Source organism: Notamacropus eugenii, chromosome 2 (genome assembly GCF_028372415.1).
Source record: "Notamacropus eugenii isolate mMacEug1 chromosome 2, mMacEug1.pri_v2, whole genome shotgun sequence".
Taxonomy (NCBI): Eukaryota; Metazoa; Chordata; class Mammalia; order Diprotodontia; family Macropodidae; genus Notamacropus; species Notamacropus eugenii.
In genome coordinates, this window is record NC_092873.1 from 440,140,254 (window position 1) to 440,164,827 (window position 24,574).

The 24,574-nt window shown below is 35.2% G+C and overlaps 1 protein-coding gene across 6 annotated transcripts in view; it reads left to right on the plus strand.

The window, feature by feature from the left end:
* The first annotated feature begins 790 nt into the window (after nt 1-790).
* Nucleotides 791-24,574, plus strand: part of KIF14 (kinesin family member 14) — a 64,461-nt gene continuing 40,677 nt past the window's right edge. For 2 of the 6 annotated variants that reach the window (XM_072648269.1, XM_072648274.1), the window contains exons 1-14: nt 1,055-1,365; nt 3,678-3,782; nt 4,415-5,606; nt 9,060-9,314; nt 9,625-9,712; nt 14,640-14,738; nt 15,990-16,042; nt 17,148-17,178; nt 17,778-17,885; nt 18,302-18,418; nt 18,770-18,885; nt 22,434-22,606; nt 23,915-24,062; nt 24,325-24,388. In XM_072648269.1, the coding sequence (XP_072504370.1) occupies nt 4,519-5,606; nt 9,060-9,314; nt 9,625-9,712; nt 14,640-14,738; nt 15,990-16,042; nt 17,148-17,178; nt 17,778-17,885; nt 18,302-18,418; nt 18,770-18,885; nt 22,434-22,606; nt 23,915-24,062; nt 24,325-24,388 (2,340 nt within the window). In that variant the 5' untranslated portion in view covers nt 1,055-1,365; nt 3,678-3,782; nt 4,415-4,518. Of the gene's footprint in view, nt 1,009-1,054; nt 1,366-3,677; nt 3,935-4,414; nt 5,607-9,059; nt 9,315-9,624; nt 9,713-14,639; nt 14,739-15,989; nt 16,043-17,147; nt 17,179-17,777; nt 17,886-18,301; nt 18,419-18,769; nt 18,886-22,433; nt 22,607-23,914; nt 24,063-24,324; nt 24,389-24,574 lie in introns of those variants that run through there. The other 4 variants (XM_072648272.1, XM_072648270.1, XM_072648271.1 and 1 more) reach the window with 4 other exon arrangements.

Below are 24,574 nucleotides of genomic sequence, written 5' to 3' on the forward strand. Positions count from 1 at the left end.
ATCCCAAGGGCTTGTTTAATACCATAATAGGCTAGTCTCACAGAGAGCCCAATAAAAGCATTATCATTGTTCCACAGGGTTTTTATGGTACTTTTTGATATTTATGTATAACACCAGTCCGTTCTCAAATTCCGATTACATAAACAGGTTGTCTCAAAGTCAAAGGAACTATTTTAGGAATCTCTGTACTCTCAGGTTAGAAGATTTAGTGTAAAATAAGTAAGTGATGGAGAAAGGGCATTCTGGTGAGGTGGGCTAAGTAAAGACTCAGACCTGTGGAAAGGCAAGGAACTCACCGGTTGAGAGATTCGGTTTATTTTGGGTATAAATACGACTGTCAGTTAACACGCATTTATTAAGCTCTTGCTGTGTGCCAGCAATAACAATGACCAGGTATAGCCTGATCTCCTGAAACGGAGCTTTTCCAGGGTATTGTTACTTTGGGGGTGGGGGGATAGGGCTAGGGGTGGGCATGGCCATGGGGCAGCCTTCCTGCGCTGCGGGATTCGGGCTTCATTCATTTGTTTTCTTATTTATTTATTTACTTTTGAGCAAGCTCTTATTCTCAACAAAGTCCCCCACAGGATGACCCCGCGGCTACGGGGCGCCCAGCTCAGCGAACGTCCAAGAAGAGATCCTCGGAGCTGGGTAGTAACTCCCCGTCTCCCTCCTTCCTCCCCAGGGAGGGAGGCTGACGTAGAAGGCCTCAGGCTGCCCCGGAGGGAAGAGGTGGGCGGAACCCAGAGTTGCCAGGAAACCCGGAGGGGAAACTTCCATTCTGCGCTCTAGCCTGCCCTCTCGCGTCCAGAAGCCTCTATTCCGGAAGCGCGGGTGGATGGAGCGGACGCACCGACAGCACAACAACAAACCCAAACAAACTACGGTTTCTTCCGGCAGGGGGCGGGACGAAGCGAGGCGCAGCATCTGACTCGCGCTTCTGGCAGCCAATCAGCAGGCTGGGCGCTCATTCAAATCTGTCCCGGCGCCGGGAGCAGATTGGGGGTGGAGGTGAGTGCTTGTGGCCGTGATGAGTTCGGCGGTCCGGGTTCGGGATGAGGGGACTGGGACAGGCGGGTGGAAGAGAGAGGCGGGAGGCACTGATGAGACCAGCCGGGCAAGGGCCGGAGGGTGGAGGCCTTCCAGCTTCATCGCTTACTTCAGCCACCGCCCCCCCTCCGCGGCCTGCGACGCTTGCGCGAGCGCGAGAAAAAGGCGGGGGGGGGGAGGGGAGGAAAGTGCCAGCTGTCAGACCGGGTGGGCGTTGATAATTTACCCATGAGGCCCTGCGGCGCCTGGTCTCCTGTGGGGAATAGAGGAGGGATGGAGCAGGGCCGGGGTGTGGTTTCTGTCTTCCTGCTCCGCGAGGTAGGGTTTGCCCTCCATTCACCAAGAATCTTCTTTGCGGCCTTTACCTTACTGACCTGCCACAGAAACCGCGAGTCACTACAGAAGCCTTGGGGAGTCAGGCCTCGCCTCAGTTTCCCCATCTGTAAAATGGGAATAATAACTCTTGTAGCCCTTACTTCGCAGAGCTGTCAGGATTAAAAGGATGCTTACAAATGCTTTGAAAACCTTAATGCATTAGGTAAAGGTCGGCTCACGCCTCTTTTAAGACCGAGTTGCAGAGCAGGTGGGGATTTGCATTGGTAGAGGAAGTTTTCTTATGGGGAGTCCTCATCAGTGTTCACGTCCCTCAAAAGAATTATTGGAAAATAGGGTTATAGTTGGAGCCGAAAGGGACCTAGAAGATCATTTAGTCTGAGTCTTTAGAGTTAGGAGGATTTCTTGAATTATTCCACATATTTTTTTAAAAGATTATTTTTTAAAAATTTCTGCAGTTTTTCCTGTAACTTGTAGTCTATTTCATAGGTTGATTTGATTACAGGATAAACCCATTTTTATAATGTTTATACATACAAGAGCTTGTAAAAGCGCGTTCATATAGTGCTTAACTCTTTCATAGAACTTTTATATCTTTCATTTTATCCTCAACAACCGTCCCATGAAGTAAGTGGGACAGGTGTCAGCATTTTAGAGATCAGAAAACTAAAGCGAGGAGATGTTAAAATAACTTTTTAGGTCAACCTAATGACCTTATAGCAGAGCTGGAGCTGAATGCAGGTTTCTTCACCTCCCAGCATAATGGCATTTTTCACAACACCTGGTTGCCATAAAGGTTTTCTTACTTTGACTTTGTTGGTTGTTTGTCTAGATGATCTTCCTTTTGTGTAATTTAAACTGTAAATTCCTAGAGGGAAGATTGCTATTTTTCATTTATTTAGCATTGCAAAAACTGCAGGCAGTGAACTCTACATACTTTTTGACTGTGCCATTTGTCATGTGTCTTTTGCTATAATGTGACATCACGTTTAATTTTCTTCTATTTATATCTTATCTCATTTAGGTTATAAATTCTTTGAAGTGATGCAAGGTTTATTATGCTCTTTGTGTCTTCCAAAGTACAGTGCCTATTGAAAATGTTCAATACTTGTGATATAAATGGCATTGATAAAGAAGTAACTTTTAAGGAAGACCAAGTTAGAAGTCTGTTTTTCTTCCAAAGAACCAGTTTACCTGGTGACCAAACTAATATATAATTTCTAATGCTTAAATACATTATTTTCTCCCCTTAATTATACCAAAAATCCAACAAAAAATAGGAAAAAACCACATTAATATAGTAGCAGTTTCGAGCATAATCTTTGTAGACCTGTATTTAATGGAAATGTTTAGTGAAGATGATAAATCCATAAAATTTTCTAATAAGTAAACATAAACCACATGAACATTGGACTAATTCTTTAATTTTTTTCAATAAAGCTGCCCCTCCTGCCTTTAGTTCAACTCTATTCCTTTGTGATCTCATAAGAATATAGAATACAGTTGTTTTTAAATGTCCCATTTGTACTTCCTTCCTTCACTTTCCCTAAAACTTCTTTCACAAAGCTTACCCTTCTCATTGCTTTTCAGAACTTGGGGGAGAAAAGAAGGTGAAGGACAGAAGTCTCTAACATCCACATATATTAACCTATTACCCTTTAATGACAGGAACTGGTCACAAAGAGAACTCAATTGATTCTCAATTGGATAAAGATTTTAAGCATTATATATGTGCTTAGGGACACAAAGACATTTAATTTAGTTATCTTGATGCTACATCTTAAATAAAATACTTCATTGGATCTGTGAGTTTATTATTTTTGTACTGTAACTCTCTATACTTCATTCTGTGTGATTCTCATTACATATCTAACCATAAATTTTGTATAGAAGATCTTTTCAATGTGCTGAGGGCTTTTCTCTAAGTCTTGTAATATTACTTAAGTACGACTGTCTTTCATAGACTTTCAATCTGTTTTCCCTTGATGGTGCTACTTACCAGCTCACCTTTTCTAGTCAAACATTCCTCTGATGCTCTTTTATGCTATTTCTTGTATGTAATTCATCTTTGGTAATATATTGCAGTTTATTTCCATTATGCATATCTCTATTGCCTTTTGGATTCTGATTCTTTGAAGATTGTGTTATTCCATGATTCATAGCTATATAGCAGCACTGAAAGAATTATGGTGTTAAAAGATAAGCTTTTGTTTTAGGGAGAAGCTTGGTGTCATTATAATCACTGCACAACTTTCCCAAAATGATCTCTTTTGTTTTCTTCATCTGTTTAATTTCAGACTCGGAGTTCGTTGTCTATATGTTCTGCTTATTGAAGATGTATAGATTAATGGAATGGTTATATGGGCTGTCCATCCATCTGTATGTCATCATCTGATCAACAGGTGTCCTTCATTCACTTGGTTTTTTTCTGTGTAAATAGACTGAAAGTGATTATGAATCTCATTTAGAAGGCTCTGCAGTGTTCTTGGGCTCAATAATATCAGCATAATGTTATTTACAAATAGGAACATCTGTAGTACATCACAATCTATAGGTAAACCCTGTTCCCTTTGGACTTTTCTCTGAACATTCTACCTTTAGCAAGTAGATGTCTTTGTTTATGCCTCTATTGATACGATAAAAGGATTGTCAAAGTTTTCTCTGTTGTGTCTTTTAAGATATCTTGTGTGTTTTAAATATTCAAGAGTGATGCCTTGTTGAGAGGAATCTTTAAGTTTGTATTTTGTCCTGCCAAATCAGGAGCTTGTTCAAAATCAACAAACAATAGCCACAATGGGAGCTTGTATTTTTTAATACTTTCAGTCATTTGTGTTACTGTAAAGATGTGATCTTCTGTCGGATATTATTTGCTAAAGCCCACCTATTACTTTCTCATATAAGTAGCATCCTACTAATGTATGTAGTATGATTTCCATAAGTGGTGGGATTCTTAATACCCTAACATGTTTTCTAAGTTATAAATGTTTCTTTTAAGTTTGTCTGAAATCTAATTTTTTTTCTTTGTTTTTGACAGATTTTAAAAAGATGTCATAAAGAAAAGATCAGAAATTAAATGCATACTCAAAGAGTTTAAATTCTACAGCTTGAGTCCTTTTTTAAAGACTTCTTGTTATTAAAATGTCAATGTACAATACAACTTTTATTCAAAATCGCAATGATACCCTTGGTTTATCTTCACAAAATAACTCATCACTTATTGCCCTTACCCAAAGCAGCAGACTTAAGCAACCTATGAAATTAGAGATGCCAGAGTGTGAAAATGATCCATTATTAAAATCTCTAAGTAAAATCAAAGAAGTAAATAGAACATATGTTATTTCAGCCTGTAAAAAAGTACAAGATGCACCCTTCGCACCTAACTCGGAAGGCAAGTTGACGCTTCAAAGAAGAACTAGAAAAATTCAAGAGCCCCCTTTGCTTAGTAGTCAGCTACAGGAAGAAACAACTAGACAACATACGTTGCAGTGTCGTATAACAATGGACTCTCTGGAAAAGTGTAAGACAAATAAAAATGTGCCAGATGGAGTCTACAGTAAGAAGTCTGCTTTGGAACAGAGTAATAAAAATGTAAAGACAGCAAACACTGATAAACATTCTCTTGCTAAATCTGTTTCACCTGTAGTTGAAGATATAAAACAAAGAAAAATAACTATTGATGAAAAGAACAAAGAAAAATGTTCAGCTCTCAGTGCAGAAGATGGAAACCTTTTACGTGATAGGTGTTCTGTTTTTCAATCAGTTGAGTCACAAAGTCAAAATGAAGTTAGTAGATTAGGACACTCAGCAGTAACAAAGCCTATTAGGAACATTTCAGATATAAAGATAATTACAACAGGAAATTTAAGTAATAAAAGTGTTGGAAAGGAAACAATGAAAAATTTAAATAATAAGTTTGGAAGTGTGGAAAAGCCAAAAACACCCAGACAATGGGTTATGGAAGAAAACAAATTTACACCAAAAAGTAATACTCCTCAGGAGAAAATCACAGCTTTGTCGATTCCAAAAAATAGGACGTGCCTTCAAATTATGCAAAAACAAAAAAGTACACCTAGTTCGTTTCTTGAGAATAAAAGGGAAAGATCACAAGAAAATACCTTATTGAGAGAAGAAACTATAATTCAGAACACATATAGACAATCAAATCTTTTGAAGGTAGAGAATAGTCAAGTGACAGTGGCTGTACGAGTAAGACCCTTCAGCAGCAGGTATGTACATACTCTTGACATCAAAATCCAAAATAATTATAACAAATGCGTTTATAGTTCATTTACTTTTAATAAGTAAAAATAAATCCCATTTTAAAAGCATTTTAAGTTTAACAAAGTACTTTTACAACAGGTTTTTGGGGTGGAAATGAACGGATTGTGCCTATTTTACATATATGGAAATTGAGGCACTTGACTGAGTGACTTGCCTCTGGCTTACCCAACTAGTTAGTGTTGTAGCAGACACTGCAACTCAAGATCCTTCTGGTTCTAAGACCAATTTAAGTTTGTCTTGGATACTAAAGTATTTCTGGCAGGCAAAGAAAGGGACTAAGGCAGGTGTGGGGAACCTGTGACCTTGAGACCACATGGGGCCCTCTAGATCCTCAAGTGCAGCCCTTTGACTGAATGTAAACATCACAGAACAAATCTTTAGTCAAAGAACTGCACTTGAAGACTTAGAGGGCTACATGTGGACTTGAGGCTATAGGTTCCTCTCCCTTGGACTAAGGGCTCTTTCATGCATAGACAGGACTGTATGAACAAAGACATAGAAGTAGAAAAGGGTAGGGTGTATTTATAATCCAATTCGACTGCAATGTAGCATTCTTGGAGGAGAGTAGAACCACAAGATCTTAGATCTAGAGCTGGAGGAAGGGACCTCAGATATACCTCATTTTACGTACAAGAAAACTGAGATTGACTTGCTCAGGGTCGTTCAGCTAGTAAATGTGTGAGGCAGGATTCAAACCCAGGATATAACTAGACTCTAGAGGCCTTGAAAGCCAGGAATGAAATTTACTTGGCAGGCAAATAAGGAATCAAATTGTTACATGACTGTTATTCCCTTCTCTTTTCAACCTCCATGCTTGTGTTTATATAGTACCCTATGACTATAGGACTCCTCTTTGTCTACTGAATTCCTACAACTTTGACATTGCATTCTTTCACAACGTCCACATCACTGAATGGCTTTCCTTTTTTCCTGAGTATATAAGCTACTTTATAAGTTGCTTCAGTGACATTATTTCTAGGTCTTATTGCTGCTTGAAAGAATTGTCTTTGCTTTTGTTTTCATTTTTTAATTTCTGCAGTACAACCTTTCATGTCTCTCCTGATAATTTAGAATATTTGATCATTATGAGTGTTATAATGCTGATGAGTATTAAGGTTCTTTAATGTTGATATTGCAGTATCACAAAGCAAGCAAATCATTTTATCTTTAACAGAAACAAGGTAATATTGCAACTCCCAATCCTCATTAAAAAGTCTTGTTTTCTTCCTTCAGTCTTCTCTTGGTCTTCTTTGATATGATGGGCTGGTAAGAAGACAGAATTAAAAAATACTGTTGTACAACTATTCACAAATTTAACTTGAAACAGAAACACAGTGCATCATTGTCAAAAGCTGATAACAGACTGGCATGCTCAGCCCTCATGAACTTGTCAACCAGCCTCATACAATAGTGGCACTAGCCAGGCAGGGGAAGTTAGAACTAAGTAATGAGCGTTTATATATATACACATATAATATTATATATGATATATAATATATAATACTAATAAAATAATTATATGTATATATATGTAAAATGAGAGCAGCTGTCAATTTAGCCTTTATAGCTTACTGATATTCTAATTGTGCTGGACAATCTGGGAGGATTATTTTGTTGAAACTTATTTTATTCTTTGGCATTTTAAATATCAAAGAACAAAGATGTATTAATAAAAATAAAAGGATTTGTTGTGTTAGATTTAGGTTCAGTCAAAAGGCCATACTTAAGGACCTAAAAGGCCACTGGTTCTCTACCCCTGCTTTAAATTCTTTGTCTATAGGAGCTTGTTAATAAGGTCAGAAGTTACCTGGAATTCAATATATTTAATATTTTTGAACTCTCAGTTTAATATACCCAGATATGTATCAGACTTTTAACATTTGTAAAAAAATTTATTCAAATGATTTAAATTATATATATTTGTAATTTAATGAAGTTAACATCAGCAATGAAAGTACCAGAAAATTTTCAAAATTGTTGCAGCAGTATTGGCTAACTTGCTGATTATCTCTTTATTACGCTGGAAATAGGATAATTAAAGTTTGATATCTTAGAATCATAGATTATCAGATTTGGAAGGGAGTCTAGAACCTAGACTAACCTAGTGTAGAACCTAGTCTAATGCTAAATTCAGGTTTACTATGTGTAAGTATAAACATATATTTAGAAGATATCTTAGATGCCATCTAGCGCCACTCCCATCTCATTTTACAGATAAGAACTCGAGTCCTTAAATCTCCAGTTGCCTATTGAACATCTTGAACTGGCTGTCCTGTAGACATCTCAAAGCCCAGCATGTCTTAAACTAGGGGTGGGGAGCCTACAGCCTCCTTCACTGAATCCAAATCCAATATTTCACATAGTTTGGATTCAGTCAAAGGACTACACTTGAGAACCTAGAAGGCCACACATGGCCTTGTTCCCCATCCCTGTAATAACTCATTAACTTTCTCCCCAAACTCTCCCCTCTTTTAAACTTCGCTATTACTATAAAGGGAAAACTAAGTAGCATAGTAACTAGAGTGCCAGGCCTGTAGTCAGGAAGATTGGAGTTCAAATTTGACTTCAAACACTTACTAGCTGTGTAATGCTGGACAATTCACTCAAATCTCAGTGCCCTGGACTGAGACTATAAATTGCTCAGGTGTTGATTTGCGTTGGTAAAGGAAGGCTCTTCATTGACAACTCCCTATGCTAACGATATCACAAATCTATTTTAAAAAAAAAAAAAAGATCACAGCAAGTTTTGCCTTTATTCTTTGTTTCCAAGAAACAGATAACTGTTACGCTCAAGGTGCAAACTAATTAAACCAAGAACAACAAACTTATAAACTCAAATAGATAGAATAGATCAATAATTTATACAAGGTCATTTTTCAAATTAAAATATTGATTAAAATGCATTTTATTAGGACAGTAGAAAAAATTGCTGACAAAGCAGTGAAGGAATTTAAGGCCTTGGAGTAGATATTGATAATAGATAATTGATAATATTCTTGATAATATTTAAGTGTTCGTCGTTGAAAGTAGAAGACAATACATATTTAAATAGACTATGTTTGCTAGATTATCCATGAATTTTTTTGGAAAAAATTGAGATTTACAGATATACACAGAATACTGTCATTTTGCTATATAATAGTTGCCATAGATAGGAATTCAGTATATGTTAGGCTCATAAGGAAATAATAGGTAAACATTTTCATGTCTTTTTCCCCATGTAAAACTCAGTTATATTCTTTTTTTAGTTATATTTTCAAAAGTAGAAGCTATCCTATGAAAGTCATATTTCATATAATTATAAGGTTTTGATTTTATACCAGACAAAAAGAATTAATTGTCATTAATTAATTAATTAATTGTCATTTTTGCCTCTTTTTTTTTTTTTTTTTTTAAAGAGAGAAAACTGAAAAAGCGTCCCAGGTAGTCTTCATGAATGGCCAGGAGACAACTGTGCAACATCCTGACATGAAACAAATTTATAATTTTGTTTATGACTTTTCATTCTGGTCTTTTGACAAATGTCATTCTAACTATGCAAGCCAGATGACAGTCTATGAGACATTAGCAGTTCCACTCCTGGAAAGTGCCTTCGAAGGATACAACACTTGTCTCTTTGCATATGGACAGACTGGCTCTGGGAAATCATATACGTGAGTTTTATTGTCATATATTTATTAAACTTTAAATTGCAAGCAAGTAAGAGAACTTGTGGCAGAATTGCCACAGAGTTAGGGCACATGTTGGGGATGGGGAGTACTCTATATCTTACTATAGAATTCTTAACACTCATACTAGAATAAATTCCTGTTGGACATCATTTTTCCTTTAATGGCTTTTAACGTTTTAAGGATATAGTCAGGATAATATAATGTGTGACTTTAATTTACCATGGCCAAAGAAACTAGAAAGTGTTTTCTTTTTAAGTTATAGTCTTTCCTTATTATAATGTTTTCTTTCTAGTATGATGGGATTTGGTGAAGAACAGGGGATAATTCCCAGATTTTGTGAAGATCTCTTTTCTCAAGTAGCCAAAAAAGAAACACAAGAGGTATGACCTTGGAGTATTTGTGTACTGTATGCTTATTCTGGAAAAGTGGACTAGAAAGTTTATCAATTAAAAGAAATTGAGGTAGTAAATTAAAATGTTATAAGGAGACAGATTTTATTTCAAAATCTTAACTTACATGATAAAGTCATCTTTTATCTATCTTCTCTTTCCAGCTTTTCTGGTATTTGTGGACATATATGATGATTAAGACCTGTAGTTACTCTGAGCCACTGTGTTTGGTCTCCATAGCTGGGAAGAGAAAGAAAAGGGAAAAGGGAATAAGTATTTATATAAATGCCTCCTATGTACCAGACAGTGTTCTAAGCGCCTTTTACAAATATTATCTAATTTTCACAACAATTCTGTGAAGTAGGTGCTGTTATTAGCCCTATTTTACAGTTGAGTAAACAAAACTTGCTCAGGGTCACATAGCTACTAAATATGTCTGTCAGACTGGTATTGATGTCTTCCTTACTGCAGGCCTAGGGGTGTATCCACTGAACCACCTACTGCCTCATAGACAAGTAGAGACCTAGAGAAGTGACTAAAGATCATATTCTCTTTCTTCTGTATGAAAAAATAAAAATATTTTTGTGACATCTATTTTTAGCTAAACCTACATAAAGTAAGATACATTACCCTGCATGCTCTCTAAGCCCCTAGGACCATGTCTGCAATTTGAATAAGCTACTAAAAAATGATATTAGTGTTCATTTTGGTAGTTACCTAGATCAGTGGTGTCAAACTCAAATAGAAATGGAATCCCTGTGTGCTGCATACTGGCTAAGAAAGTCGCAAATTAACACCTATTTTTATTGTATTTAATTTGTGAAACATTTTCCACTTGCATTTTGATCAGGCTTGGACTACACTCAAGATTTTTGAGGCTGAGTTCGATACTTTTGACTTACATGTATGACCTTTCAAATATAATGTCTTGAGAATTAAAATTAATTCTTAGCCAATGGTATTACATATGAGTATTCTTTATTTTCAATATATAACTATATAATGCACAATTAATCTTAACTTTATAAGGAAAATCCTATTTTGTAGGGAAAGTACAAAAGCAGAAAAAATATACGATCTCCCAGTACCTCCTATACCATAATTAAATTAGGATCTTCCACATAAACTACCAAGATGTCTGGAAATTTATATATCTTCCAGCAGCATTTATCCATGCAGGACTGCTCATGATAGTCACTTGTTGCCTGTCTTCTAATTTTCGAGGCAAGAGTCATCTCTTTAGTGATGGGACTCAGCTTAATTGCCTCAGCTGTTAATATACGTTACCCCATAAATATGATGATAGGGTAGAACTCGTTTGCCTGTACATTCAGGGAACTTAACTCGAATCAAACAGGGAGGAAATGGCATTTATATAGACCTTACTTATCAGCAAGTGATTGCTTTTTTTTCTGGTCAAAAGAAAGTAACCACTAAATAGAAGTATGATTTTGTTCAAGGATCACTTATATTTTGTATGACCTAGTTTTTTGTAACTCAGAAATATTTACCTGAGAACTCCAGCTTTCCTTTTGCTGCCTATATGTGTGGTGTTAGTGTCATTTTTTTTTTTTTTTACTAAAAAACTGTTAGGAAGTTTGCTGCTTAGAAATCAAATTAACTTCTTACTGAAATGTATCTATTCATCTGTTTTTCAAATAGGGATATAGATGCATGCACACATATGTCTCTTTTATATTATATGTGTATATATATGTATATATGTACGTACACATATCCATGCATACACGCACACAGAGAGGTACATATAGTGTATAACATATTGGACCAGATGAGTGAAACATTTGGGCAGCTAGATGGTATAGTGGATAGAGCACAGGACCTGGAATCAGGAGAACTGGAGTTCAGATTATGGCCTTAGACACTTACTAGCCGTGTGACCCTGGGCAAGTCACTTAACCCTGTTTGCCTCATGTATAAATGAGCTGGAGAAGGAAATGGCAAACTACTCTAGTATCTTTGCCAAGGAAATCACAAATAGGGTCATGAAGAGTAGGATATAACTGAAAAGACTGAACAACAAAAGCAAGGTGAAGCATTTCTCAGCTGCTTCCACGTGGCAGGCATTGTGCTGACTCCTGAAGATAAAAAGATGACAATGAAAAATGCCAGGAAGAAACAGCACACACATAAGTGTATACAAAATGAATACAGTGTCATTTGCTGGGGAGTCACTAGCCGCTGAGGTAGAGGATCACAGAAGGCCTCCTGTAGGAGGGGGATTTGGAGCTGAGTTTTGATGGAAACTAGGAATTCTACGAGGCAAGAATGAGAAGGGTAGCATATTCTAGAGGCATTGAAGGGCCTGTGCAATGATAAAAAAAAATGGGACAGGAAGTATCATGTATGAAGACAGGAAGAAGGCTGATTTAACTAGACTGATAAGTAGATAAAAAATAATCCAATTAGTTTTTAAACAATTACAGTAGGGTTGTTTTCTTCCCAGGTTCCATATAGATATATTATGCTTCAGGTCTATTTCTATCTTTAGCCTAATAACCAAATCCAGTTGTCTTTTCTCAATTTTAATTTCACTTGCCTATTCTCCTTTTCTTCCCCGAGTGTTCTAAACTATTCTGATTCTTCTCTTACCACTTTGGTCACTTTCTAGTATCTTATGATGTTTTCCAAATTTTTCCTGACTTGGTACACATTCTTTCTCCTGCTCCTAGCTCTAGTGATTTTCCAAGGCTCAGTCTTTGACTCTTTTCACATTATAGCCTCTCCCTTGAAAAACTAATATATTATTTTTAAAAATAAGTTTCACTAATGTCTCCTGTTTCTTACATCACCATAGTATTCCATGTATTCCTCCTGGCCTTTCCCTCCTCCCCCTCGCCTCCCTGCCCCAAAGTCATCTTATATGACAAATAGTATTTTTAGGAGAGGAAAAAAGTCAGTGCAACAGATTTATATATTTTAAAAAGTCCAAAAACATGTAATGTGCAAAACCTGTGAACCTCCCACTGCCATCCAACAGGGGTGGTCTTTTCATATTTCTCTATTCAAGTCTTACTTGAGCTTTATAATTTTGTTACATTTACTTCTGATTTTTTGATATGTCATCATTCTTTACATTTACACTATTATAATTACTGTGTTAAAAAAAAAAAACTAACTAATGTATTCTTAAAATTTTAACCATCACATGTATGTGGATAGCGGACAAATCTGTGCCTTTACTTATAACCTCCCCCCTAAACCATATTGTCACCTGTTGATTGGCCATTTCTGTTCTACTTGAATGTCCTATCATCACCAGAAGATCCTAAATTTGGTATTCCCATCCCCTCTCCAAAAAAACCAAATAAACAATTCCCTGTCCTAACTTCTCTCTTACTATCATTGATCTCAAAGTTCTTCCAGGTAGTCAAATTCATCTTTGACTTTTTAATTTTAAGAGTTACCATCCTCTGGTAGTTTTCCCTTGAAATGTCTTTTGAGTTATTTCCTTCCCATCCAGTTCTGTTGCTGCCAACGAAGACAAAGCCTTCACTATCTCTTATCTTTATTGCTGTAGTAGCCTCCTGTCTCTCTGCCACCATTTTTTTTCTAAGCCATCCTGCATTTCACAGCCAGTTAATCTTTCTAAAATACAATCCCACTTGGTGGATGAATATTGCTAGGAATTTCATATACTATTAGATATTCACCACAAACACCAATAAGCTCTATCTCCCATTCTTCTTATGTCTTGCCTTCCAGTTGTTTTTAATGATCTTTTTTCTTCTGTGTTTGCATTATTAACCATTAATAACTATCCATCTTTGGACATGGAAATCACTCCTTCAGGGAAGCCCTCGAACCCTTTCTTACACACCTTCCTTTACCACCCCTCCATCCCTCACCCCATACTTTATTTACAGGGCATTTTGTCTTCTCTTCCACTTTTCTCCTTTATCTCAGTCAGTATTTGTTCAAACCAAATTCCTAGTATTATGACTTCAAGTTCCAGCTTCTTTTCAAAAGTTGGACTTTTGATAAATTAGTGAACATTGCTTAACTGACATGAAAACCTTTTGGATTGTTTTAGAATTTAATTTTCTCTGCAAAGGTTTGTCTTCATTCATTTAATGTATGCTGTGACTACTTATTATCTTGGTCTGATGTGCTTCCCACTAACCATACTTCTTCCCACCTATCTTATCCTAAAGCTTTCTTAATATTAACCCCTTGTACACCTGGGAGGACTAATCCTATTCCAGATTTGTTCTGTGGTTTGGATTTCATCAAAGAGCCACACTTGAGGACCTAGAGGGCTACATGTGGCCTTGAGACTATACTAACTCCTGTGCTATACTAACAAAGCTCTGCTTGAAGTCCTTTGCCTGGAATTCACAGTCATCCCTGCTGTAGCCCTATATCTTCTTTATCAAATGCCCTTCTCTTCCATTGTTCCCTCTCCCTTGACAAGGCTGATCATCTTGGTATCTCACAAGCATATCATGCTTACTATTGTCCCTGGGATTTCCTTTGTGCTGCTGCCACCGGTCCCTTGAACTACCTTTCTTGCTACTCACTGACCCAGGGCTCAGGTTCCTCCTCCAAGGCTTTCTCAGAATACTCTGGACTACAATGATCTTTTCCTTTTGTGACTATCCTATTTCCCTTGTTGACTCGACAACTTATTTTTCCCCTTAATCATATACTGCTTTTTCTTGTTACCAGTGCTTTACGTCTCTTATCTCCGCTTTCCAGTTGACTCTTCTAGCATCTTGCATAATGCCCTGCACATTGCTGGTGCTTCTCCAGGAAAAGGGCTATATATTATACTTTGTATTCTCTATAGTACTCTGGATGCAATAGATACATATTAATACATGCTAGCCCATAAATGGAATTTAAGGATCTATCTTTAAGGTTGTATTTGCGTTTTACTTGTTTCTATTTGTACTAGGTCTCCTATCACCTTGAAATGAGTTTCTTTGAAATCTACAATGAAAAAATTCATGATCTCCTTGTTTGTAAAGCTGAAAATGGACAGAAGAAGCAACCTGTAAGATTTCAAAATTCTATTTTGCTTGCTTGTTTTAAATTTATGATATGTGAATACATAGTTTCAGTTTTTGAAGATGCTATCAGTGGAGCAATGTATGTGAGCTACAGTTACTATCTTGTTCTTTGAACAGTTATTAAGCAATAATGGCATTGATTAACAATAAAAATTAAATCACTTGTTCATTTTAACTTTAATCCAGTGCTAGGTTAAAAAAAAACTGCTGAGCTTTTAACTGATATATAACTAATGCACAACTTAAAAAACACTAAAAATATTGCTGGTATATTTTTAAGGTGGTCCACTATTTGTCTTGTGGATATGCTTTTCATTTAAAATTCTCTTTTAATATAAGTGCATATTCTCTCTTACATAAAAATGATATAATCTAAAAGCTGGAAGGGACCACAGAAGATCCTTATTTCACAGATGAAGAAATTGAATTCCTCAGAAGTTAATATATTTGTCCACTTATGCTGTGGCATAAAAACACATTGAATGTATGTGGGTATATAAATAAATGTGTTTGTGTGTGTGTGTACACATATGTAATAGTTTTTCGTTAAGCAGTTAATTTTCTGTTTTCTTTGTCTTTTAATTGATACTTTTTGTTGACCTATCACAGTATTTCCAAATTCATTTCCTTTTACCCTCTAATAAAGATAAAGAAAAGAAAACAAAATTTAGCAAAACCAACTGATATGCTGTTTCTGACAATGAATGCAAAATGCATACTCCTTTTTCTCTTCAGTATTTCATTTCTAAACATCATTAATATGGTTTTACTTTTCTGTTTTCTTATATTGATTGTGGACCGACTTTAGAATGCATCACATTCAAACTCTGGAGTTAGGGGGGCATAATATGTAGTAGTATAGTGAAATTGCCTAAATTCTTTTATTCCAGAGTTCTTACTAGTTTTTATGTTCCTGTGCAAAGTTGTGTAGTAGCTACTTCTAAACTTATCAATTTACTGTTTTTTGGAAATGCACAAATACTTTTGCTTAAAATAAAAATTAAGTCTTACATATTTACTGAATTTCACATATTCTAAAAAAATCTGTTAGAATTTCGACAGTCGTCCTTCTGCTTTGCAAATTGTTAATTTTGAGAACATTTTATTATTTATTCCTGAGTAAAAAAAAGGCTGATTTTTTTTTTTGCTCTAAATTCAGTAGGTGAAAAATGATGCTTTTAAGTTGTGTTTTACATAATTTATGTGACTTAACTAATGCTAACAATTTTTACCAGCTCAGAGTAAGAGAGCACCCAATTTCTGGACCCTTCGTAGAAGCTCTGTCAGTGTAAGTTTTGAATGGGATTAGGGAAAAATGGGACTGAATATATTTTTAATAGTGTCCTATGTCTGTAGATGCAGTTTTTTGGAGAAAATGTTGTCCACCTTAATTCAGTAGATATTTGTTTAACATCTTCACTGTGAATAGCATTGAACTTTGTGCTGGAAGAATATATTCAGAAAATTAGATGATGGGAGTCTCTGCTGTCATGAAACATACAATTTAATGTAGGATTAATATAGGAAGGAAGAATTAAAGATAACACCAAGGTTCCTAACATGAAAGATTGGGTAAATGTGCACTTTTGGCAGAAATGGTACAGAAGAAGCGGGTTTTACTCATGTGGAATTTGAAATGCTTATCCTAAGGACACTAAGCTCTAAGTTCCTAACTACTTACCCAGCTCAGAAACCCTGGCCCACCATTCCTTTTGCACACCACCTATGCTTATCCTTATAGTACTTCCTTCCCTTGTAAGCTATATCATAAAAATTCTCAAGGGTAATGACCATGTAATTCTGTCTTTTTGTATCCTTCATAGTACCTAGCATAGAGATTCTTACAGTTAGCACTCATTAAATTTCTTCTGATTAATCAATTTTCCTAGCTTCTTTTCCCCCTTCCAAACTCTTATTACTTCTTCTGAGGATCTTGTGTCACTATGGCCAGGAGATGTGGGGAAAAGGGTCTGAGCTAAATTAAATGATCTTTGACCCTTTGACCCTGTGCTTCTTTGAGGAAAGCAAAATTACCTTTTAAGAAATTAGAACAACTGACAAATTTAGAATTGTTCTGAAATAAGATAAGCATATACACAGAATTTTAGCTTTACAGTTATAGAATTGGATAGTATAGTGTTGTTTCTTCATTATACTAAGTGAATATTCATTTTCTCTCACATTGCATTATCACTTTATTTCCTGTCATATACAAATGATGTGTTCCTGCCAAATAGGAAATGACATCAAATAAAGAATCTGAATTATTGTAGTCATATGTTTGAAGATAGCTATAATATATTTGAAATATGTTTTCATGTTTTATGAAAAGAATAATTTGAATTAATCTTTAGTGAGATCTGTTTTTCCTTTATGTTTTTTAAAAAAAATAGGAATGTTGTGAGTTCTTACTCTGATGTCCAGGTAAGATCTAATGTCTGTTTTATTAAAAACTTTCATTTGCAAAGATGATTATTGCTTATAAAAATGTTGTTGCTATGTACTTTTTTTCCTTAACTACAACTGGCATGTAGAACAGGCCAATTTTGTGATTATTTTTTGGTAGATTATCTTTGTTTTGTAGATAGAATTATCTTACTCCTCATATTAAAAAATACAACTTTTATATCAAACTAGAAAACTAGAATTTTTTTAAGGCATATTATCCAGTTGAAATTTGAGAGGAAAAAGAGATTAAAAACTGATTAAAATATCTTAATTCTGCTAATAACTCACTTACTTGAAAGCTCTTTAAAGGTTGTAAAAGACTGTCTTTACAACAGCTCTCAGAGAAAGGTAGTACAAGTATTATTTCCACTTAAAGAGAAGGAAACAGGCTCTGAGAGATTATGAGACTGGCCTATGGTCACATATCTGGGTAGTAGAGGGATTCAAACCTAGGTCTTCTAATTTTGAAAGTTGTAGTCTCTCCACTGTGCCATGAGACTGACCTTACCTTTAGTCTGTCATTTTGCTTTCCTTCTTCCTTTATAAATGTAATTTAAATTTAATTTTTTAATTAGAGCTGGCTTGAATTGGGAAATAAGCAAAGAGCAACTGCTGCGACTGGTATGAATGACAAAAGTTCCCGTTCACATTCAGTTTTTACATTGGTGATGACCCAAACAAAGGTACTTTTTGGTGTTGGTTTGCATATGTATCTACGGTGAAATTGAAGCTTATGTTTTTCTCCATATAACACAGTGAATAACATAAAGAAGGTAGAGTTAGTAGGATATGATCAAGAGGGTCATTCTGTCAATATAGCTAACAGTTTGTAATACTTTTGAAAACAATGAATGCATTCTTCTTCTTCCATTGTTTTTTCTTTCACCTATAAAACTCAATTCTATATTTTGTTTTATGAAGAGAGTGTGAATGTTTTATTACATGATAAAAGTGCCACATCACAAAAAATAGGAATGAATAATTTTGAAAATAAAAATTTAGCAATGTTGTATAATTGTTTTCCTTTTGAAGATTTTTATGCCTTAGGATAACTGAATCTGATTTTAGAGCACTGCTTTTTACTATCTTTTTACTACAGACAGAATTTGTGGAAGAGGAAGAACACGATCACAGGATCATTAGTCGCATAAATCTAATTGATCTGGCGGGCAGTGAGCGCTGCTCGGCAACTCAGACTAGTGGGGAGCGGCTAAAGGTAAGTGTTCTCCATGTTACATTTTGATGAAACTTATGTTAAAGAATGTTGCATTTGGAGGAGACCACAAGATTTTCAAATGGCAATCATTTTAATTTGCAGTTTATGGGAATATACTCCTATGGTATGATGTGGGCTGTGGTCTTAAGTTGTTTTTAATTAAATAATTGCTTTTTCAAAGTAATGTCCTTGTAAACTTTTGAAGCATAGCTGAGGTGATAGTTATATAGTAGAAGAGAATTTTATTTTATTTTTTTTATTTAGTTAACCAATTTAGAAAATTTATTTTTATTTTAAGGACCCAGATGAGGTGACATGTCAGTTACTTTTTTCTGCTCTTTTTTAATTCAGGAAGGTGTGAGTATTAACAAGTCACTCTTGACTTTGGGAAAAGTTATTTCTGCTCTCTCTGAGCAAACAAACCGAAAAAGAGTTTTTATTCCTTATCGTGAATCTGTTCTTACTTGGTGAGTATATTTTGAAGTACAAATTCTTATTATATAAAATAACTCATTGACTGAGGGGGGAAATAATGTGTATATTCTCATGATAGCTCTTCATATTCTGTAAATTACCTTTTAAAATCTTATTTTCTTCACCTGTAAGATTTTATGCAGTACATGTGCTGTCACAGTGATTATTAATATATGTCTATCTCTTAGTTCAGATATACAGTATTTAGACTATTCCCTAAGCACTTGGAAGCAGGGCTGTTTATCTGCTTTACAGAGATGTGGCTTTGCAATTGATGCTTTATAGTGGAGCCTGGAAGCCTATGGGGAATAACCTGACTTTCATGGATTTTGAAGCATACTGAAAGAGATAATATTCATTACACATCAATGAAAGAAAAAAATGTTCTGCTATCCCAGGTCTGATTCTCATCAACTTGTTGCCAGGATAGAAATGATGAGAACCTTGGGGGAAGTGAGAGGGGGATTAGTCCACCTTAGAATTTGTGATAGTGAGAGAGAAAAAGCAAGGTGTATAGTCTGAAATGGATTCTAGCTTTTAGGAGAACAGATTTCAAAGTGTTCAGACAAAGCACAGTGTCCCATGGGCTAAAACTTTATGGGGAAATTGGTCCAGGAGGAATGAGATGATATTCTACATATACAAAGATAAGCAATCCTAGTAGGGAGAATAAGGGAGAAATATCTAAAGATACTGGGTAGATATACAGAGAATTTATCAACTAACTTAATTTTTAGAAAGACATGTGTGGAATCTAGAAGCAAAGACAAGTAACAAGGATGAATACATAAATGTGGCCGGTTCCTATTAGAATAGCATCAGGAATGCTAGAATGAGATGAAGCTGGGGATGAAAGCTATAACCACAAAAATGTGGGATTTCATTGATGTGGTTTTTACTGTATTATGGTAAAAGGAGACTCAAAGAAAGGATGACATTCATATTCAGGGTGAGTGGGATGGTAACTTATAGATAGAAGGCAGAGCCCCTGAGATCTCATTTTCCTTTTGTTTTCTCAAACAAGAGAAATGAACTTTAGACTGGAAAAGAATAGAGCAAAATGATGAAAAGATGGAGTAATGTTGGCTAGATAATAGTGTAGGTACATAATTTCAACTGGTTGCCTGGAACCAGAAAGTAATTGTTAATGGTTAGGTGTCATCATGTTAAGAAGTCTCTAGTGGAGAACCCTAGGGATCTGTGTTTGACCTTGGTCTCTGCCTTTTAGCACTTTTATCAGACACCTGAATAGATGGCTTGCTCAAAGATCACGCAAAGCTGGGAGGATATAACATTAGATAACAGAGTTAGAATTTATTTTTAAAAGATCCTGACCATCCAGATCAGACGTGCACAACATAACTGGTCTAGATCAATGGATTCAATTGAATAATAGGGATAAGTGCTTGGATTTGATAAATCAACTTCACTGATTTAGGATGGAGGAAGTATAGTGAGGAATAAGTCCATTTGAAAATTATCTGGGGCTTTTGGTGGACTGTAATTTTAATATGTGTTCTGTTGTAGTATGACAGCTCAGGCAGTCTTAGAATGCATTTAAAAAAAAACCAAGCATAGTGACTAGGACTTCCAATGCCATGCTTTTCATGAAAACAAAGGCCCATCTTTTAAGATTTCTATTAAAAGTTCAATCATTCTTGTTATATAGAAGGAAGATGGTGGAATTCAACAGTCTTTGAAGAATTAAAAATAAATGTCTCCCCAAGGGCAACGGGAAAATACATGGTGGGCATGAGCAGGCTGTAATATGTTAACTAATGAGGAATTTTGAAAAAAGAATAGAAGTAAAATATGTTATCAAGGAATTTTTTTATAGGAAGAGAAGAGGGCCATGGTGAAAGTGAGGGCTGACTGGTACAGCTGGAGTATTCTGTTAGTGCCCCTGCAATGTCTAGAAAAATGGGGAAGGGCCTTCAGCATGTTAGGTGGTTGTTTTTTTAATGATGACTTTATAGGAACCGGTGGACAAGAGTTATACAGGATGGTCAGGAATGGGTAGGTTGTGATGTTTATCATAGGAGGGAATGTCTGAGTCATTATGATCATTGATCCATTTGAGTATTTTGAATCCTGTATTAGAGATATGATAATACTTTTATATTGTTATGTTCAGACCATATGTAGAGTTTTACGTTTGGTTCTAGGTACTACATTTTAGATAAACGATAGAGCATGGTGTAGAGCTGAAAGATTGTGCCATAGGAAACTGGAGAAAGTGGGACTATTTTCCTGGAGAAGAGATAACTTAGGTAGCTCATGAAAGCTGCCTTTAAGTGTTTGAAGGGCTTTCACAGGGAGGAGAGTAAATGTGTTGAGTTTGGTGCCAGAGGGCAAAATTAAGATCGTTGAAAGGAAATTTTAGGTAGAGGCCATTCTAGAATTGATGTAAAGAAAATCTTTCTGATAAGATCTACACAAAGGGGAAAAGACCTACTTCCAGAGTAACAGGTTCCCTCTCACTGGAAGTCTCTCAGCAAAGGCTAGATGACTATTTGTTGATTATATTGTAGAGGGAATTCTTGGTAGGTACATGTTGGATACTAGGTGGCCTCTGAGATCCCTTTCCACTCTGAAAGTCTCTGATTTGTAAGATGTTTCATTTGTTAGATATGTTGAAATTTTTTGGCTTAGAAAATTTTCAGTAAAAGCAAATTTAATGTCATCTATACTGCTAGGGAATCTCAGGCCCTTTCATTGTTAATTCTAACAATTTTTTCTTGCAAAGCTGACTTCTTTCCTGGAATGTAAATGAAGTTTCAATTGGTTAGTTCATTTAATATAATTTTTTCAAAAATTTGTTTTTTATCAGCTGTTGTATAAGAAATTCACATTTTTTAACCTTACAGAGTCCCTCAAGTGGGAGTCAGCTTCACATTGCTAATTAGGTTAGTTAACATGTTTAATCTAAGAATATATAATTTAATGCATTGTAATATCATTTTATTCAATCAGATCATATGAGTGATTATTTTACATCTGTCATATGATTGATATCTTAAAAGGAATTAATAATGTGAAATTTAAACATGTACAATGTTTAAATCTATAGGAAACTGTCTTTTCCTTATATTTCTTAAAAGTACAATTCAAAAAAGGAAAAAACCTTTCATCTATGTAAGGGGTCAAAAAATAGGAGGCAATACATAAATTCTTGCCCAGCAGAAGTCAGGCACTTTTAGCTAATGGGGATATCATTTATAAACTGATAAGTAAGAGCTGGAATGAATCAGGATGACTTGCTTATTACATGGCTTTAGTCTTCCTCTCACCAGGACATATAATAATCAAGTAGATGCTAATTAATCTTCTTTTAAAAATTTTCCTTAAAATACTTCTTTGTGGCAAAAATTAAAAATTGGCTGAGAAAATAACTTACATAAATTACGTATTCTCAAATCCCTTAAAATGGCATTTAATCTGTGATAAAGTATATGCTGTATTAGTTTAATTTTGTGATATTAGAAAATTAGCTTCTACTAAGTTCTTGTTAGAGTAAAGATGATGATTTTTTTTCTTAAAGGCTTTTAAAAGAAAGCTTAGGTGGAAATTCAAAAACTGCAATGATTGCTACAATTAGCCCTGCTGATAGTAATATAGAAGAAACATTAAGCACACTTCGGTATGCTAAGCAAGCTGGTCTGATAATCAACATTGCCAAAGTAAATGAAGATGTGAATGCCAAGTTAATTAGAGGTGAATAACATTTTTCTATCAACGTATTTACCTAGTTGTTTATGACTTAAAAACTAGAGTTGGTATATTATCAAAATGTCCATGACTTTTTTATTAGTTCCTGGTTTAATATTATTCCATTGGGATAGAGGGAGAATGGTGAAGGTAGGGAGACAGAGAAAGAATAAGGAATCTAAGCAAGGCAATGTAGGAATGAAAAATCCAAGGATGGCAGTAGTGAAAAGGAGTTCAAGAGTTGTCCAGTAAGAAAATACTGGGACTTTTAATCCATTTACCTGTCATTTTCAAGGAACTCCCAACTTTCTTCTGTGTTCCAGACTACAAAAATTCCCATTCTTGCCCACTGCCACACCTTGGCAGTCCTTCTTGGACTCCTTTTCACTATTGCTATCCCTGGGTTCTTCGTTTCAACTTTACCTTGCTTAGGTAAATGGTTTAGAGACAACTTAGATTTGCATTTTTATCATTGACTAATTGACTAGTTTCTTCTAATAACTTACTAATTCTTGTTCATTTATTGCCATGTATTCTACAAATAACAAAGCCTTTACTTGTTGAATAATCCTTTTTGGAAATGGGATCATTATTTATGTTGTACATAGATCCATCATCTTCCCCATGTCCCAGTCTCCTGCTCTCACTGCCTGCAGTTTCATGCCCAAGTTGGTCTAGGGAAAAGCAAAGAATCATAGACTTCTTATTCCACAACACAGACCTTCCCTACCTAAGTACCTCTGTGCTTTATGAAATGAGGACAAATGTTTGTCCTCATTAAAATAAATCTTTTAGATCTTGAAAATCTCTAGAGAAATATTTCTAGACAAAAAGGTAATTATCATAAATTATTTTCTTGAATTGCCATTTTAGAAACAATTATCAGAGATGAGTTAAGAACTTGAATATTCATAATTATTTGGATTTCTCAGCAAATGTTTAAGAAAACATTTCTGTGGAGTAAGTGAGATACTTGCCTGGAGGTATTTTGTAAAATACATTCTTTGTACATAGATGTTTAAAATATTTGTAATTCACTTTCTTTTTTACAGCCATCGTATACTATCTTGTTTCTTTGATTTGTCACCTAGGGAAGGGACAGACTTCTTTTTGTTAATATTGAAACACTTAAAAGTTCATTCTATATATATATTTATGTCATTAAAAATTAAGATAAAATAAGATGAAATTTTTTTTCTAAGTCAAGAGTGCTCTAAGTATAAAAATGATTTAAAAGTACAAATGAAGAATTACACCTTCATGTATGCCATATATTAATCATGTTTGCATGTTTCTTTTGGGAAAAATATTTAGAACTAAAAGCAGAAATTGAAAAGCTGAAAGCCACTCAGCGAAACACTCGGAATATTGATCCTGAACGATACAGACGCTGTCAGCAAGAAATAACTTCCTTAAGAATGAAACTTCATCAGCAAGAAAAGGAAATAGCAGAAATGCAAAGGTGGAGTAATCATCTTAAACTTTAAGCCTATTTACTGTTAGGAATCTTAGGACTAGTAGAGAGTTTTCCCTGGCACCAAGTACCTTCCCCTGTTTTCAAAAAAAATTGGGCTTAATCTGTTCTACTTTGAAATACTTACAGAATAAAAAATGCCCCAAGTTTCCTGGTAGTTTATTCAAGTGTTTAGCACCCCTTATTGTCAGGATGTTCTTTGTTATGTGTTGTAATATGGAACTCAGTTAATTAGTTTCTTTCTGAAAAGGGCATGGAGAGAAAAACTTGAACAAGCAGAAAAAAGAAAGCTTCAAGAAACGAAGGAACTGCAGGTATTACTTTATTCTAAGACAAGAAATAGTTGCTATGGAGATAGAAAGGATGATAAGCCTCTAGCCAGTGCTCTCCAAGAGTATATAAATTAGTTGTCAGAACAAGGCACAGTCACATAAAAATAACTAATAAAAGGTAACAAATCTAGCTATAAAATAAGTAGCTCAAACAAATACTTCATGAGT